Raw genomic sequence first — 18,270 nt, forward strand, 5'->3', positions numbered from 1 at the left:
TTTCTGACTACTTCTAACTTGGTTGTATTGCAATGTAGACTTTACGGCCAGGACTTTACAAGAAAAAAGTTAGCTGATCCCTAATGAAGACCATGGATAACAAAACATTTGTATGTTTTTGAGGGAAGTGAATCAAATCGTCCTGAATTTTTCATTTTTTTTAAATTCCTCTTCTCAAAAAAAACTCCTCTTCTCTTATCTACAAAGATGTCTAATAAAAGACAAGACAAATAGATCTATTTGTTCTCAAACCTATTTGTCATAAAGATAATTTAAGTCATTTTGATTTTATTAGTAGCTACTCCTCAAAAACACAACAATGATTCATCTATTTGAAACTATATATGAAGTAGTAAACATCTGTATTTCTATTAGTAAATTTATACTAAGATAAAGGCAAGTTTTCTCAGGTTTTTATTTTCATTAAGGTTAAAATGAAATACATAAGGAATAACTGCCCTCCATCTAAATGAGTCACGAGATGCTAAAACACTTTTGATCATCTGTAAAACTTTAAGGTTGGTATTTCTTCCAAGCAATTGCATTATGTTATCTAAATGTGTAACACCATCTTTCATATACTCCGTGATTAAAAATAGGTATTTTCACTGTAATTAAATACGCCTTTGTTTCTGATTTTCAAACAAAAACAAAACACAATTTCAGTAAAAATGTGTCTCAGAGTAACACAATGGCAGGCTTTCCACAGTACCATTTGCTTAAGTGGCTCTCTGCTCCGCCCCCCGACCAAGAAGTGTTGAACACTCAGAGCATCCCCTGGAGATTCTGCAGGGTGTTATCTGCTGTGTATCTGCAATGTTGCAGCCTGAAATTCTTGATGCCAGATTTAGCCCATCAAATTACACAATAGTATGTGAGTTGTATTACAACTGAGACATTAATGCTGGATTCATGAAGAAAAAAGAAAGACATGCATAGCAAAACCATATTAGTGGTTATTTGATTAATTACTGAATATGATCATAACACAACCACAGTGCTCAGGTATAATGAGGCTGGCATTTGTTGTTAAAACTGTGGGTTCCAATTTTGGGGTTTTGTTTGTTTGTTTTTAAATAAGCAATAAAATAGTACACATGATTAACAGATAATATAACTACACATACCAGCAAAGAATTTCCTGGCTGGTGGGCTTTCTCACCTTGATCCCATTTCATTTTGAAGCTGACATTAAATAATTATCACAAGATACACTGATCACAAAGAGTAGCCATCATAATTTTGCAGTTTTTACAGGCAGAGATATACATAGCTAAATAGTGTTGTAGAGGATGGGACTGGTGGACAGGAAGCCATTCAGGGTATGAGTAATTTGGAAAGACTGATTTTTTTAATGCAACATTAAATACATATAAGAAAATATTATGAGTTTATAATGATTTCAAGAGAAACACATTAGGAAATATAGTGCTAATATAATAAATGATACCTACAAAGTCCTGTCATCCTCTCCTTACCTGTACGTGTTTACTCCTCTTTTACTCACTAACTCTACATAGGTAATCTATCTTGATTATGCTTAATATACCCATATTTCTTTTTGTGACTTTAGTATATATTAGTATATTAGTATGATATACACACACACATATACACACTCAAGTATAATACATATATATGTATTCTTTAATAATATTTCACTTTGCATATTTTTGAACTCCATATTCTGCATGAATTTATCTGTGATTTGTTTTTTGTGCTCAAAATACTCTTTGTGCAACATAATAATATATGAACATTAAGTATTTTATTACATCAATATATTATACCCAGAGGGAGAATGCAAGCATTCTGGAAAAAAATGGTATTAAGGAATGATTTTAAACATTCACTTACTTAGTAATTCCATTTTTGGAAAAGACCAGATTTTCACGAAGAGATTAGCATCTTGCCCAAAGTCACACAAGAGAACCAATATTAAAATATGAGAAGTCTTTTCCTGTACAGACTAGTATACTGTCATCACTATGCTACATTGCCTCTGCAGTGTATTAATCTTAAGAAATATTGAACAGCTCTAAAAAAAAAAACAATACCTCAATGGAGAGAGTATTCAGGTAAAATGTCTTTGTCTTGAATGGTTTATTGTTCACAAAAATGAACTGTTTATCATTCTTATTAGTCCAATAAAATTTACAATATCCCCAAAACTAAACATGTCTTACTTTTAAAAATACATATATATATATATATAATTTAATAATATATATAATGATGGATCTATCTACATACTATCTATCTATGTCTATATATGTATGTATGTATGTATGTATCTATCTATCTATATATATATATGTATATGGGGAAAGAGAGAGAGGTTTTCAGGGTGGGTAGAAGGAGAGACAGAGAATCTTAAACAGTCTCCATGACCAGCATGGAGCCCAACCAGGGATTACATCTCACAACCCTGAGATCATGACTTGGGCTGAAATCAAGAGTTGGATGCACAATTGACTGAGCTACCCAGGTTCTCCATTTAAAAATAAATTTTGAAACTATCTCAGAACATGTATTATTCAAAGACCATGCCTTGTAAATAAATGAACCAATAATTTAATAATTGAGAACCAGGTAGAAATGGTTACTATTTCTATTCTAGGTTGTTGCTTTATAAACGAACACCTTGAATAGGTCATTTTACATATCAAAATTTTTAATGCTTATGTAATATACTCTTGGAATTAATGGATTTCCTGAATCAAATGACTTCATCTTTTCTTTTCTTGTCATACTTACTTCTCAGCACCATTCCTCAGGCTGGCATTCTCAAAGCCATGTGTTCTCTTGGCTTCTTGACATTATACTCTTAGTATTCTTTCCATCTTACTGGACACTCTTTTTCTTGATTTTTCTCATCATTAGATACTGGAGCATCCTGCTGTGGTTTCAGTTACAAGTTCTCTTTTCTATAGTTTTAAACAGAATCTAAGTAATTGTGAATATTCAATCTATGTATGTCTACCCGAATCTTTCTGGGTTTGTAAATGTTAACCTGAATTTCTACTTGACACATGTCCTTGCATGTCTAAATAAACACCTCATTCTTAACCTGGCCAAAACTGAACTCTTGTTTCCTTCCTTTCTCACACAGGTTACTCCTCTTCTACTAGGCTAAGTCTCAGGAAGTGGCAAGAACAGGCCCATTACTCAAATTAAAACTGTCAAGTTATCCTTGCTTTTCTCTTTCCATCACCACCCAATTCCAATTCACAACAATTATTTTTGGCATTGCTTTCAGAACACATCACACATCTTTTCCCTTCTCATTGCCTCAATTGCTACCACCAGGGTCTGTTACCATCATTTCTTACTTGTAAAATCCTTTCTTATATATTGACTGAAAATAGGAAATTCAATTGACATGTAGTAGGTCTACTGCCAAAGAATATCAGTTCAAATGTGCCACCTCAACTGAAAGACCAGAAAACCAAAATGACAATAATACTTCTACCTTTAGTTTCAGCAAGTATAACCTTTATTAACACTGATTAATATTAAATTATTATTCAATAGTGCAACACTTTGTCCTACTAAGAACATTCACCAGTACATTTCCAAGTGTTTAAGAAATCTCTCATATTTGTCACCTAGTTTGACAGTCAATAATCACACAAGCAAAATAATTTTTGTTCATGGATACTTTCCCTATACTCTACCTGTGATTACCTATTATATATATTTTATTGTTTAATTGTCCAAATAACTCTATGGGATGGTTAGTAAAGTTACATGTGATGAAAGCGAGACCCAAAAATCTTAATCACCTTGTAGGAACTATTAACTGGCAGAAGTGAGAACCACCCCTAGATCTTCATGATTTCAGACACCGGTGATTTTTACCAATCTAATATACTTCCTCCAGTGGGACTTTGTTAATGAAATGGAGCTGGGAATTAGGAAACAATTTTTCTCTCCCTACTCTAATCTCTCCTAAAGGGCTGTTGAAAGTTAAGGTTACTTAAATAACAGAAGAGCCATGAAATTACACTTTTCTCCTTCTTATCTATTTTGCATATCAGGTTTTATAGCCTCATAAAAAGCCAGGCCTCAAGAAAGGAGAACATTCTTATTCAGAAACCTATCCATTCTCAGTCAGATTTCTTCAAGGAGTATAGAATGGATCCTTTGCTTTGTATGAATATTGTGTCGTATTGTTTTTTTTAACTTGCATTACTCTAAAATGAGAAAATTAAGCTTTCATACAACTTGTAAGAATTGACACTAGTGCCCTAACTTCATTTGCATGATAAATGGTCATACTTCATTTACAAGTCTTGCAAAGGAAGGGCAGAGATTGCACAAAATGGAACCAGTAACGATGGAGCTATCAGTTATGTGATGACATTCCACATCTTGTCATATTAAGTGTGTAATTTGATGAACTCTGATAAAAATATAAGCCTATGCAACAACTAAACCAATCCAGATGTAAACAGTTTTTATTACTGTAGAAATTTATTAGTTCTGAAATACAGAAAGGCAGTGCTGAAGAATACCCAGTTCAGCCAGACTAACAGTATCCTGTTGAAGGTTTTAGAGTATGTCTCACAGATCCTCTCAACCAAATAATTAAAATGTTAAAAGCTTAAAGGGGTTGTTCATCAACTACTTCAAGTTAAAGAAGGGTTTATTTTGAAGATATTTGTAGATGTAGCTTTTGTCTAATGGAATGCCTAATGGAATGGATGAATCTCTAATAAGAGCCACAAGAAATCTAAAAGTAATTTAAGAGAATTCTATTCATAGAAACACTCTGCAATTGGACTTAAATGGACAGAAAGAGTGCAAAATGAAAAGAGGCCTCTGGAAATCTACATCTACAAGCACATGTAAGAGTAAGATAACTATTTAGAAGTAAACATGTGCTAACTTCATTTAAAAAAAAAGGGTGGGGGGAATAACTTGGAGGGAAGAACCAAGAGTACAAAAGACAAAACTAAAAGCTGTGAAGAACCATTTCCAGGCTGTAAGTCTGAAACAAGAAAATGCTAACCTATGCAATAGTTTTCAGGTCTTTAAGTGGAGAACTGAACTTGGGTTGCTATACTTAAGCCTTGTCTACAATTCTGCAAGCCTTACATGATGAGATTCTAATACTCTAACAGAATGATACTTTGGGTGGCCTTTGGAGGGATAAGTGTACTTTGCACTGTGAGGGATCCATCACTGGGGGCCAAAAGATATATTATGGTAGCTTTGGATAGCAAAGGCCACAACAGTTTTTCACCTCCTGGTACCCAGACCTTTGTATAGTGCCCTCCCGCGCTAACAACAAGGCTATTCTTTATTTCCAATAAATTTCACAAAAGTGATAATATGTTACTTCAGAGACTAAGGTACAAAAGTCCTTGCTCAAAAAAAAAAAAAAAAAAAAGAGAGAGCACTCCTCATTTCATGTCATTCCCTTTCTCTTGGATTGTACACTCCTGGGAAACCATTTGCCATGTTGCCTACACAGTGAGAAACAGTCTCTGGCCACCAGTAGTGAAGAACTGAACCCTATGAACAACAGGATACAAATGAGCTAGGAAGTGAATCCTCAAATACAGTCCAACTTCCATATGACTGCATCCATGGCTGATGTTTTGAGTGCAACCTCACAACAGGCCTTCAGCCAGAAGGGGTAGGTAAGCTGCCCTCGAAGTCCTGATCACAGAAACCACAACAAACCTTTGTTGTTTTCATGTACTAGTTAATTTTCTATGGAGCAACACATAATTTTATTGGAACCTTTTATTTTGGTATCCCTGAACCAGGCTAATCTCAAATTTCATTATTCCTTCTAGGTTTATTACTAACTTCTTAATAGATTTCCTAGGGATGTAAATACAAACAACCATGTCATCTACTGATAGAGGTAGTTTTACATTTTCTTTCTTTTTTTTTTTTTTTTTTTTAAAGATTTTATTTATTTATTATTTATTTGACAGAGAGAAATCACAAGTAGGCAGAGAGGCAGGCAGAGAGAGAGGAGGAAGCAGGCTCCCTGCTGAGCAGAGAGCCCGATGCGGGACTCGATCCCAGGACCCTGAGATCATGACCTGAGCCGAAGGCAGCGGCCTAACCACTGAGCCACCCAGGCGCCCTACATTTTCTTTCTAATATTTAAGGTTTTCAATGCTTTTTCTTGCCTTATTTCTTGCTAGGACTTTAACACAATGCTAAATAAAAGTGGTGAGAGTGGACATCTTACCTCTCACCAAAGTGAAAAAGAGGTTTCACTTTGTACTATTTTTGTACCTCACTTTGTACAATTAAATATGATTTTTAACTAGGAATAAAAGTTCCTTTCTATTACTAATCTACTTAGAATTTTATTTTGACAACAAATTGGTGTTCAATGTTTTCCAAATATGCTTTCTACATGTATCAATATAATCACATACTTTTTTTCTTTTAGTTCATTAATACTGTGAATTACACTGATTAGTTTTAGAATGTTAAACAAACCTTGTACTCCTGTAATAAAAACAACTAAGTCATTGTTTATTTATATGTTCCTCAATTTCATTTAATAATTTTTAAAATACTTGCACATTTATATTTATAAAGGGAATTTTTCTGTAATTTCCTTTTACTTATAAAGATTTTGCCAGATTTTTGTAATAGGTTTATGCTGGCCATATCTAACATGCTGGAGAAACATACTCTATTCCTGTATTTCCTCATATTTTTTTTTTGGCATAATATCTTTCTTAAGATTTTCTTAAATATTTTATGGAATTCAGCACTGAAACTACTGGACTTAATTTTTTTTAAATAATAAAATCTATTTCTTTAATAGAAATTGGACTTTGCAGACTTTTTCTTTCTTCTTATGTAACTTTGAAAAGCTAGATTTTTGTCAAGAAATTTGTGCTTTTCATCTACATTGTTATATTTATTGTCAAACTGTTGTTAATAGTATTCCCTTGCCTTCTTTCCATGTCTTTAGAATTAGTACTGATTATTCCTGCCTTGATTCATTGATGACATCAGAAATTTGTGTTTCTTACTTTTTTCTTTATTCTTCCTCAGCCTTTTTTTAAAAACTTCTCAAAATAATTGGGTTTATAAATTTCCTATTTCTATTACCTCTTTTCAATTTTATTAAGTTTGTTCTTCATGTTTCTTTCTATTTCTTCCTTTAGGTTTAATTTGCCCTTCTAGTTTCTTAAAGAAGAAACTTAGATTATCAATTATAGTACTTTCTTCCTTTAAGTATAACTTTTAAAACTATGAAATTCTTCTAAACATAGTTTCAACTATATACCACAAATGTGTTATATTATCAACATCATTATCATCTCACTTGAAACACTTTAAAACTCTCCTCAAAGTTTTCAAATTGACCCATTAGGTATACAGTAATTTGTTGTTTAATTTTCAATATTTGATGTTTCTCTAGTTAGTTAATCATTTCTGACTCCTATTTAATTTCATTTTTCATATATTATATATATATACATATATATATATATAAAATCTACATTTCAAATTTATTGAGACTTTTTTATGACCTCACATATACTCTGTCTTGGTTATGTTCCACGCGGATTTGAAAAGATTGTATAATTCTATTATTAATTGCAATAATCTATTAATCTCAGTGGGGTTAAAGAACATGATGATGTTTAAATCTTCTGAAAATTTTCTGATTTTCATGTGTAGCTGTTTTATCAATTCTGAGAGAACACGGTTAAAATTATCTATGATGTGAATTTGTCTATTTCTTCATTTAGTTTTGTCAGATTTTGTAACATATATTTATAAGCTACATAAATAGGCCATCCACGTGTATAATTATGTTTTCCTGATGAACTGACTCTTTCATCAGTATGAAACACAGGCCTTTGATTCTGGTAATACATCTTATATTTATACCTATTTGACAGTACAGCCATTCATTTTCTTGTGTTTGCAGTTTTACTGGCACATCTTTTTTCAATTTTTACTTTAAACACATTTTTTGAGCAAGCACAAATAAACCTAAAGCAGACAGCAGAAACTTGTGATTTTGTTATTTTGAAAAAATAAATATAAAAAGAAGTCTAATTATTAGAGTGCTATCTACATTTACATGGCTAACTGCTTGCTTTTGGTAAATTTCCTTACTTTATGACTATTCACTGTTGCCTTCCTCCCATCGGTAATTGTCCATTGCTGGAGTTGGGATTCTATAGGCTTTTCATTTGCTCTCGATATGTGCGGATAGAAAAGATGTCAGTTATAGGGGTGCCTGGGTGGCTCGGTGAGTTAAAGCCTCTGCCTTCAGCTCAGGTCATGACCCCAGGGTCCTGGGATGGAGTCCTGCATTGGGCTCTCTGCTCAGCAGGGAGCCTGCTTCCCTTCCTTTCCCTCTGCCTGTCTCTCTGCCTACTTGTGATCTCTGTCTTTCAAATAAATAAATAATATTAAAAAAAAAAAGAAAGAAAAGATGTCAGTTATAAAATCACTGAAATCATTTTACTGAAATATGTTTTTAAAAAAAAAACTCTTAAATGCCCATTGAATAATGATGAATAGTGAAGTTCTCTATATAAATATGTGACTTATATTTAAAATTAAAAAAATAGAAAAATACCTTTGAAAATTTTCCATTATTATTTTTGGAGATAATAAAATTCAATAGTTTGAACTATTAGGTTGTTGTGACAAGAAAAAGGAAAATAGGTAAGAACTCTACCAGCAATTACAAACCTTAATATTTATGGCTTTGTAAATTATATTGATTCTTAAATAAATGGTATTCTGACCTTCACTAATCTAGCTATATTATGAGAAGAGACTCATCTCACAACATTAACTATTATATTTTTGTTATTTATCTAACTTTTTCCTTTCTTTCTTCTTTTTTTTTTTAATGCCTTATAATTCAGGAAATTTGCTAGGTACATTCCCAGTTCTTGTTTGTTAAATATAAACTAAAAAGGCATGGATAGTAGTGGGGGATTACAAACAACCTTAGATAAATGTTCTTATTAGCTGTTATCTTTCTAGAAACTGTACTACTCATCTTACCTCAAATCTCTTCCGAGTAGTCTTCTCAGCTAGTTACTACAGTATGAACAAACTTCATGAGAGAGTGACAAAAGAGAACAGAACAAACTAAAAGGAAAGAGAACAGAAACTTTCTCTGTAGACATTAAGCATTCTCTTCTTATACTATTAATAGAATTATGTGGAAAAAATAACAAAAAAGGAAGAAATAAAATGACATCGTTTTCCCCTTGCTACAGTGACTTTTTATCACTAATGCTGAAGAATAAAGTGACAATAGAATTTCTAAGGGCCCAAAGTCGATCTTTTTTTTTTTTTTTCCAAATAAAAGAGTTAACGTTTTCAGAGCTGTTGGAAATATGCATGTGCATTTTAATAATAGCAAATGAACTTCAAAAAGGGAGAACAAAATTAAAAGTATGAGATTCCACTCAAATTATCCACATTTAACCCACCTCAAAATTAAAATTTAATACAACAGAGCACCACTGGGAAAAATCTTAAGTAGGAGCATTTTTTAACATGATATATTAAACTCATTAATCCCTTTTCATTTTAAAAATCAAATAAATAATCAAATCCAAAAAACTGGGTCTTTTTTTTTTTAAGATTTTATTTATTTATTTGACAGAGAGAAATCACAAGTAGGCAGAGAGGCAAGCAGAGAGAGAGAGAGGGAAGCAGGCACCCTGCTGAGCAGAGAGCCCGATGCGGGACTCGATCCCAGGACCCCGAGATCATGACCTGAGCCGAAGGCAGCGACTTAACCCACTGAGCCACCCAGGCGCCCCCAAAACTGGGTCTTTCTTAAAGTTAAAAAATAATCTGCGTATAAAAGTGGGACTACCATGCAACATAAAAAAAGTAACTGAGAAGTAAATTTCTGTTTGAAAATTCCTGGCTTAGAGAACATTTTTAAAAGTTTATTTATTTAAGTAATGTCTACATTTAACATGGAGCTCAAATCCCAACCCTGAGATCAAGAGTTGCATACTCCACTAACTGAGCCAGCCAGGGGCCCCAAGAATATTTAAATAAACAACTTTCTTTAAAGGCATCTATTATAAAGACTAGAAGAGTTGTCTATGCTAATCATATCATAATATTGCTTTTCTTGTTGACAATAAAGAATAAGACCCCCCCACTCTGGATGGGCTTAGCAAACAATAATAATTACTCCTTATACATCAGCTTTAAAAATCAATTCTCTTCAGTTTCTTCAAATATTCTTTAATGAATAAAAACAGATGGAAGTATAAAAACAATCTCAATATATTCAGGACACTGACTCCATAGTGAATATCACTGAATATTTTTAAAATATTAAATATTTAAATATTAAATATTTTTTAAATTACCCTGAGAAAGTCTTTGACACTTCCTGTCTGTTCTTCCTACTTCCCTTTTACTTGTTGATTTTTTAATTAAAACTCAGACCAAGGGAACGGCTCAAGCTGAACAGTTGAACACTACAGACATTGAGATTAGTATCTTTCAATATAACAGTTGTTATTAAGCTTGCTTTGTTCAAAGAGATTTGGTCTGCATGTTAAGCCAAAAGTCAGGGAGAATTGACAAGTGCAGCAGAACACTTACATTTCAGTATAGAAACCAGTCATAAATATAGTGCAGTCTTAAATATTTAACAGGCTTACCAAAAATTAAAGCCCTAATTTGTAGTTTTTGTCAATTCCTATGGCATAAAACTCCTGTGTGGCTGATTTTAAGCTACCAAAATGACATATATGTATCTAAAATTGGAAAATTTACACAGCAGCCGTTCTATGATATTTCCATATATAGATCCAATAGATGTAAATAGTTAATAGCAGAATATAGTAAAAAAATAGGAAACAATGGGTTTTGAGTATTGATTACCCTTCTAAAAATATAATGTGTTTCATTATAAGTGTATATAATTTAGTTTTTATGTCAAACTATATAAAGACTATGTTAGTTTTATAACTGACAGTTCATAAAATTCCTGAAATTCTAAGAGTGATCAAATATAAAAGCACTACTCCTGGATACCACTATTTAGATTCTAGACCCAAAACCACCACAGCAATATAACTGGTATAGAATGCAGATATCTCTTCCAGTTTTTACATTAACAGCTGATAAGAACACATGACTGAATGCTCCCAATAGTCTATGGTATTTATTCTCTTAAATTCCCTTCTCTCTTCCTAATTCCATTCTGGCCTCTAGTGGAAGCTGCTAGCATTATTATTATTATCATCACTGAAGTATTAGAAAAACAAATTATTAGAGATCATCTTTGTAAGGGAACCATAATACTACTCATTCTAAATATTTATATTTTTCTTTTCTCACATTATTTATTATCATCTCCTATCAATTACTACGAATCAATTGAACAATAGTGGGATACAGTAAAAAGTCACTAACTTTGGAGTCAGAAAACCCAGGCTGTTGTCTTGAATTCATACAACTAGTAGAGGGAAGTCATTTAAAATTTCTGACCTCTCATTTTATATGTCTGAAATAACATTAATATGTACACTGCTTATAGAAATCTCCAAAGAATACAGTTGTAAATATAAAAATAAACCCACAGCATACTTAAATCCTGAAGAATGGCTGATTACTTGGCATAAAGAGGAAATAATCCACTATGCATTCTCCTAACTAACTCATTATCTGAGCACAGACTGCAGGAGGGCAACTGTATTCAGTAGGCAAATCAGTCACTCACTCAGATTAGATCTCACTAGACTGATTGCTAACTGGGACAAAAATGATTAACACTAATTTTATGGTATCATATAAATAAAGGATCAATATCATTAAAATGAAATCCATTTAGGGGACCTGGGTGGCTCAGTCAGCTGAGAATCGGAATCTTGATTTTTGGTTCAGGTCATAATCTCAGGGTCATGGGACTGGGCCTGGCGCTGGGTGTGTTGACTGCTTAGGATGCTCTCTCTGCCTATTCCTGTGCCCCTCCTCCAACTCACTCTCTTTAAAAAAAAAAAAAAAAAAAAAGGAAGTCCATTTAATAGGTCTTTCAATAGCTTTGTAACAACATCTAAACAAACATAGGTTAAAATCTGATGCCCATTTCTCTTTAACCAACTTTGCCCAGATTTGGTGTCAATTTATTCTTTTTCAATTCCTTCACAGAATCTTAGAATTTTAGAGCTGAAGAGTACCTTATAAACTGGAGCTCCACATCTTTCATTTGACAAATGAGAAAATCTAAGATGCAAGAGGATACCTGGCCCCTGCCCAGTACCATGCAGTTAATTATTAACAGAGGAGGGACTAACCAGTCTGCGGACTCCACTGTCTACCAGCACTGAAAGACATTAATCTTAGAGTAAACCATTACCTCTTGAAGGACTCTCTTCATCTTCAATAATAACGTCTTGACGGCTGTGCAGTCCTGTAACATCAGTCTGAAGGGCAAAGAATCCAGGCCTCCATTTTCTTCCACACCTTGCAGGGGCCAGTCTGCAGATGGACTGCTGGGCATTCGGCTGATATGGGAGCACCTGACTTCCTGATCAATGTCTTTTGTTAATTTCAGGGAAAGATTCCTAACAAGAAAAAAAAATCACAATGTAGCATATTTAGAGAAGTATTTTCCAAACTGTGGATCAATGTCAGGAGTAAGCTAGAAAAAATTCCTTGTGACTGGCATTTCCTCTTACTAGTCTTAAAATTCTGAGACCCTTTTGTCAAAATTATGAAATAAGTCAATTGTATTTTTTTAGTAGTAAGATTCAATGATAATCACTACTTTAGAATGTGATTTTCTTCCCTTTTGAGGATTTCCTTTATACATGATAACAGTATGTTTATACTTTCTTAAATTAATTCTTTTTAAAATGCTGAAAGTCAACAGAAATCACCAAAAGAGAAATTTCGTATCTTTTCTAAAGATGTTTAAAAATTAATTGGAAATATAAGATTAAGAAACCAAAAATTAAGATAAAATAATTTTGTTAATTATGTTAAATTACTAAAGCAATCAATAGCCATTTTTGGAATTAAGAAAGACTTGTATTCATAAGATTTTCTGTGAAAATAGTAAAATAAGTGGAAGATGCATAACTTTATATGTAATTAGTCTGTTTATCAAACAGTCATTAAATTTTTAGCAGAGTAATGTGTGGAAAAAATACCCATATATTTACCCTATTCTAGTTGATAATCAACAATTATTTGAAAATAATTGCATTTTGGAAATCCTCTAACATGGCTTATATTGATATTATATGTAAAAGTAAAGATACTAAGGTCAAAAATTTTCCAAATGTGCAGATCAGGAATCTAAAAATAGTGCAAAAGGGGAGCTTATGGAAATAAGTCTTTTTCATTGAGCTTTTCTGAATTTGTTTCCATTTCTTAAAGCCAAGGGGCCTATACAATGAAGACAATTAAATGATAGCATAGCTCAGGCTATTTATGGAAAAAATGGCTTAGGACTTGTGCTCAATTTGAATAGCTTTTATGTATAATATTTACTGAATTATATGCCAAGGTCACTTAGCAATTTAAATTGGAAAAAAAAAAAATAGAGTAGCCTTCTAGCTTGCCACCAAGACTAGGAAAAGATACCAGTAAGAAATATACCCTCAGTTAGTTTTATTCAATTCTGATTATTCATAATAGTAGATTAACTTTTTAAAGATTTTATTTATTTATTTGAGAGAAATAGAGAGAGAGAATGTGTGAATGGTGGGGCATGGGTGGAGGGGCAGAGAATCCCTTGCAGACTCTGTGCAGAGCCTGAGTCTGAACTAGATATCCGGACCATGAAATCATGGCATGACCAAAATTGCAAGTCTGATACTTAACCAACTGAGTCACCCAGATGCCCCCACCACAGTACAATTAATTTTTAAAGTATCAGATAATTAGTAAGTAAAACACACTTCTGGATTACACTAAATTGTTCACTTGATCTTCACAGATACATACATTGATCACAACTGTTGTTTGAAATGGTAAGATAGTAATTACTGTCTTCATTTTGTATTTATAATAAAATACTAAATAGTAATAGGGATGCTTGGGTGGAACAGTCGATTAAGCCACCGACTCTTGGTTTTGGCTCAGGTCACGATTTTAGGGCAGGAGACTGAGCCCTGCATTGGGCTCCATGCTCAGCTCGAAGTCCACTTCTTCTCTTCCTCTCCCTCCACACTCACTCATGCTCGCCCTCTCTCTAAAATGAATGAATCAATATTTAAAAAAAATAGTAACAGCTAAAAATTTTTGAGGGCTTACTTACAGGCCAAATACTGTGTTAATCATTCCATGCATATAATTCATTGAAACTCTGCAAGTCCAAGAGGTAGATGTAATAAATATCTTAATCTTACATGAGGAAACTGAGGCCCAGATAAGTAACTTATCTCAGAGTTAAAAAGCTAGTAAGACCACCTGAGTAAGGAATTTAGGGGAGGTAGGGCACATATATTATTTCATTCAGCACAAATTAATAAAACGGAAATGCTCCTTTAAAAAAAAAAATTTAACTCACATGTGCACAAACATTCTTTAATGTAGTGAACATGTATTTATGAATTTTGATGCATAAAATTGTACAATAAAAATGTTTATGTTTAAAAAAAAAGCTAGTAAGAAGTAGACTTGGGATGGATCAATCTAGACACTCTTGCAAGGCTTTTGTTTTCCTACTAAACACATAATGAGCCTATATATAATAACGCTTAGTTCATGTCAGGTGGTCTTATAAGGACTTTTGCATGTTAAACCAGTTAATACAACTCTTTTAGGTAGTATTATCCCCATTTCATAGTTGAGGAAGTTTAACATGGAGAGGTTAAGTAACATGCAGATGGTCATATAGCAAAGAAGGGACAAAGTTGAGATTTGAACACAGACAAGGCAAGCTCAAAGCAACAACATGAGTCTGTATGTCATGTGAAAAAAAAGCAAATAAGCCAGAAACTAAAAACAAAAAGCCAAAAAGATAAAAACAAATGAAACACCCTTCAATTACACAAAGAATCATTTATATTTTCACTTTTACAATGTATTTTATGTAATATGACATTCATCTTAATTATGCACAACTTGTGAACTATGCAATCATTCAAAAGGGTTTCCATTATATTTAGTGTCTTCTGTCCTATTTTCTCCAAGACTGATTAAGAATAAAATGGAATATAAAAATTAGATTTCACAGTATATGTAATAGTTTAAGATAGAACTTTCAAAGATTTATCAGGTTTTAGTTGTGAACTACTCTGGTGTCTGGCTCATAAAAGGTTGACTTGGTAAATTATACAACCGAAATTGAAAAAATGAATATAATAATGAGTGAATGAATAAAACATTTTAATAGTCAATGTACTATACCTCTCATTTGTATACATAAATTTTTATGCAAGGTAAATTGCTATGCATTGCAGGTCTGCTACCCACAGTTCAAAATTTCCTAGCACTCTTACAATAAAGTAATTAAGCTAACATTTTCCTAATTCCTTTTAGTTAGATTGCTACTTCTTTGGACCTGTTTGTCCAATCGCAAATCTAAACATCACTGAAGACTGACAAACGTTTCAGAAACCATAAAGGTGTAAAGTTCTATGACCAATTTCTGGAGTTTACTGAAGTTCTGTGGATTATAGCTTAACATTTACAAATATAAGAAGCCCTGTCATTTTCAGATAGTTAAGAATGGACTATATACAGAAATGCTTGAAATATAAATCAACCATTTGTTTTATAATTCAAAAAACTGAATGTACTTCTTAATTCCAACAAAGGATAATGATGACATGTTTTTCACAATTACAGAAAATATCCATATTGTATCCAGCAGAGAAATGGTGGCTGAAGTTGCCAAGCTTAAGAGGAAACATTCACTAACCTCAAGAAGCTCACCACAGCTATTAACTTTTAATGAGTGATACCAAAAAATATATTAGTTACAGTTGAACCCTGCACACCATAGATTCGAACTCTGTGGATCCACTTATGTGTGGACGGTTTTCAATAATTACAGTACAATATATAAATGTTTTATCTCCTGTGATTTTCTTCATAACATTTTCTGTTCCCCAGCTTACTTTATTGTAAGACTACAGTATGTAATATACATAACATACAAAGTATATATTAATTGACTGTTACTGGTAATGTTTCCATTCAATCTTAGGCAATTGGTAGTTAATTTTGAGGGGGAATCAAAAATTATACACAGATTTTTTTTTTTTTTAAATATACAGATTCTTGACTCTGCAGGGTGTCAGTGTCTGCAACTCCTGGGTTGTGTAAGGGTCAACTGTAACATTCTTTTGCACATGAAAAACAAATATTTTTACCTCAAAACATTTTATTTGTATGTGAAAAATAGCTGCAAGACCACTGTAATCAAAATCATTCTTAATTAGGTTGAGGTACTTAGTGAAGTGGGCCATTAAAAAGGACTACTACTCAGATGCGTAGGTTAGCACAGCCATCCTGTTGTATATATGTGACCATTATATTTCTGACTGGTAAGTCCCTGAAGCTTACAACTTTTAAATATTTTAAATATCAATCTTTTTAACAATAGACTTTCATTGGGCCAAAAATACCCAAGTGTCTCTGGGTAAATTCAACTTAAAAAAAAAAAAAAATCCCTGTAGTTGACCAAAAAAAAAAAGAGAGAGAGAGAGAGAAAAAGCTCTACTTTGAAGCCACAGTTTCCCCTCTCACAGGCCACTCATAAGGCCATGAGGAGAAAGCTAGGTTCAGGTACTCCCCTGTTCTTGCATTAGTAGGGATCACTAGACAATATAATCTATGCACTTTGGGACATATTCTCTGTCTGTCAATGCTCTGAATTATTATAGTTTCAGAAAAGTGAACAAATGGGCATTGTATCAAAAAAGTTAGACAGTCCCTTAACTTGGCCAAAAAAACCCAGCAGAGGTTGGGGGTGGAAACTGAGGCCTGATAAAGCAGTTCATTAATCACTGTAACTAGTATAAACAAACAACAACATAGTAATATCCACCAAACACATTTATTTACAGTTCACCCTCTCTGTGTCAACTTCATGAATCTTCAGTAGAACTCAGTAATTTTTACACATGCTTTGTTGCTCATGAATGTTGTTCATCTTTATAAATTAAAATTTAACACTTAGCTTTTCTACAGCAAAGGAAGCCATCAACAAAATTAAAGGCAACCTACTGAACAGGAGACTGGAATGCAAATGATACATCCAATAAGATATATCCTATCTAATAAGGAATTAATATCCAAAATACATAATGAACTTATAAAATTCAACTCCCCCCCAAAAAAATTCAATTAAAAAATGGGAAAAGGGCCTAAATAAACATTTTTCTCAAAAAGACATACAGATGACAGACACATGAAAAAATACCCAATATCACACATCATCAGGGAAATGCAAATCAAAAGATGTTACCTTACACCTATCATAATGGCTAAAAGCAAAAAGACAAAAAAATAACAAGTGTTGGCAAGATGTAGAGATAAAGGAGTGCTTATATACTGCTGTAAAGAATGTAAATTAGTGTAGCCACTGTAGATAATAGTATGGTGGTTCTTCAAATTATCAGAAATAGAAATAGCACAGATGCAGTAATTCCACTACTGGGTATTTACCCAAATAAAACAAAAACACTAATTCAAAAAGACATTTGTACTGTTATGTTTATTACAGCACTATTTACAATAGCCAAGACATGGAAGCAATCTAAGTGTCTATCAATAGATAAATGGATAAAGAAGATGTAGCATTTGTATATAATGGAATATTACCCAGGAATAAAAGAGAATGAAATCTTGTTATTTGTGACAAAATGGATGGACCTAGAGGTTATTATGCTAAGTGAAAGAAGTCAGAAGGAGCAAGATAAATATCATGTGATTTCACTTACATGTGCAATTAAAAAAAAAATCAAACAGAAAACCAAAAAACATAAATAGCAGAAATAAATACTTAAATATAGAGAACTGGTAGATGCCAGAGTAGGGGGATGATGGAGGAATGGGCAAAATGGTGAAGGGGGAATGGAAGGTACAGTCATGGAATGAATAATGAGTGATGGGGATGAAATATACTGCATTAGGAATATGGTCAGTGGTACTGTGATAGCACTGTAGGGTGACAGAAGGTGAGCACAGCATAATGCATAGAGTTGTCAAATCACTGTTGTACACCTGAAACTAATGTAATATTGTGTGCCAACTATATTTTCAATAATTAATTAGTGAATTAATTAATTTTAAAAAATTCACCTCAATAAGAAA

The 18,270-nt window shown here is 32.8% G+C and overlaps 1 protein-coding gene across 6 annotated transcripts in view; it reads right to left on the bottom strand.

Annotated features, from left to right (window-relative positions):
• The window catches only part of CCSER1 (coiled-coil serine rich protein 1), a 1,379,910-nt gene that overhangs the window by 911,729 nt on the left and 449,911 nt on the right, over positions 1–18,270 (bottom strand). For all 6 annotated transcript variants that reach the window (XM_082727420.1, XM_082727421.1, XM_082727423.1 and 3 more), the window contains exon 6: positions 12,356–12,563. In XM_082727420.1, coding sequence (XP_082583546.1) covers positions 12,356–12,563 — 208 coding nt within the window. The remainder of the gene's footprint in view (positions 1–12,355; positions 12,564–18,270) is intronic.

Source organism: Mustela nivalis, assembly GCF_964662115.1.
Source record: "Mustela nivalis genome assembly, chromosome: 4".
NCBI lineage: Eukaryota > Metazoa > Chordata > Mammalia > Carnivora > Mustelidae > Mustela > Mustela nivalis.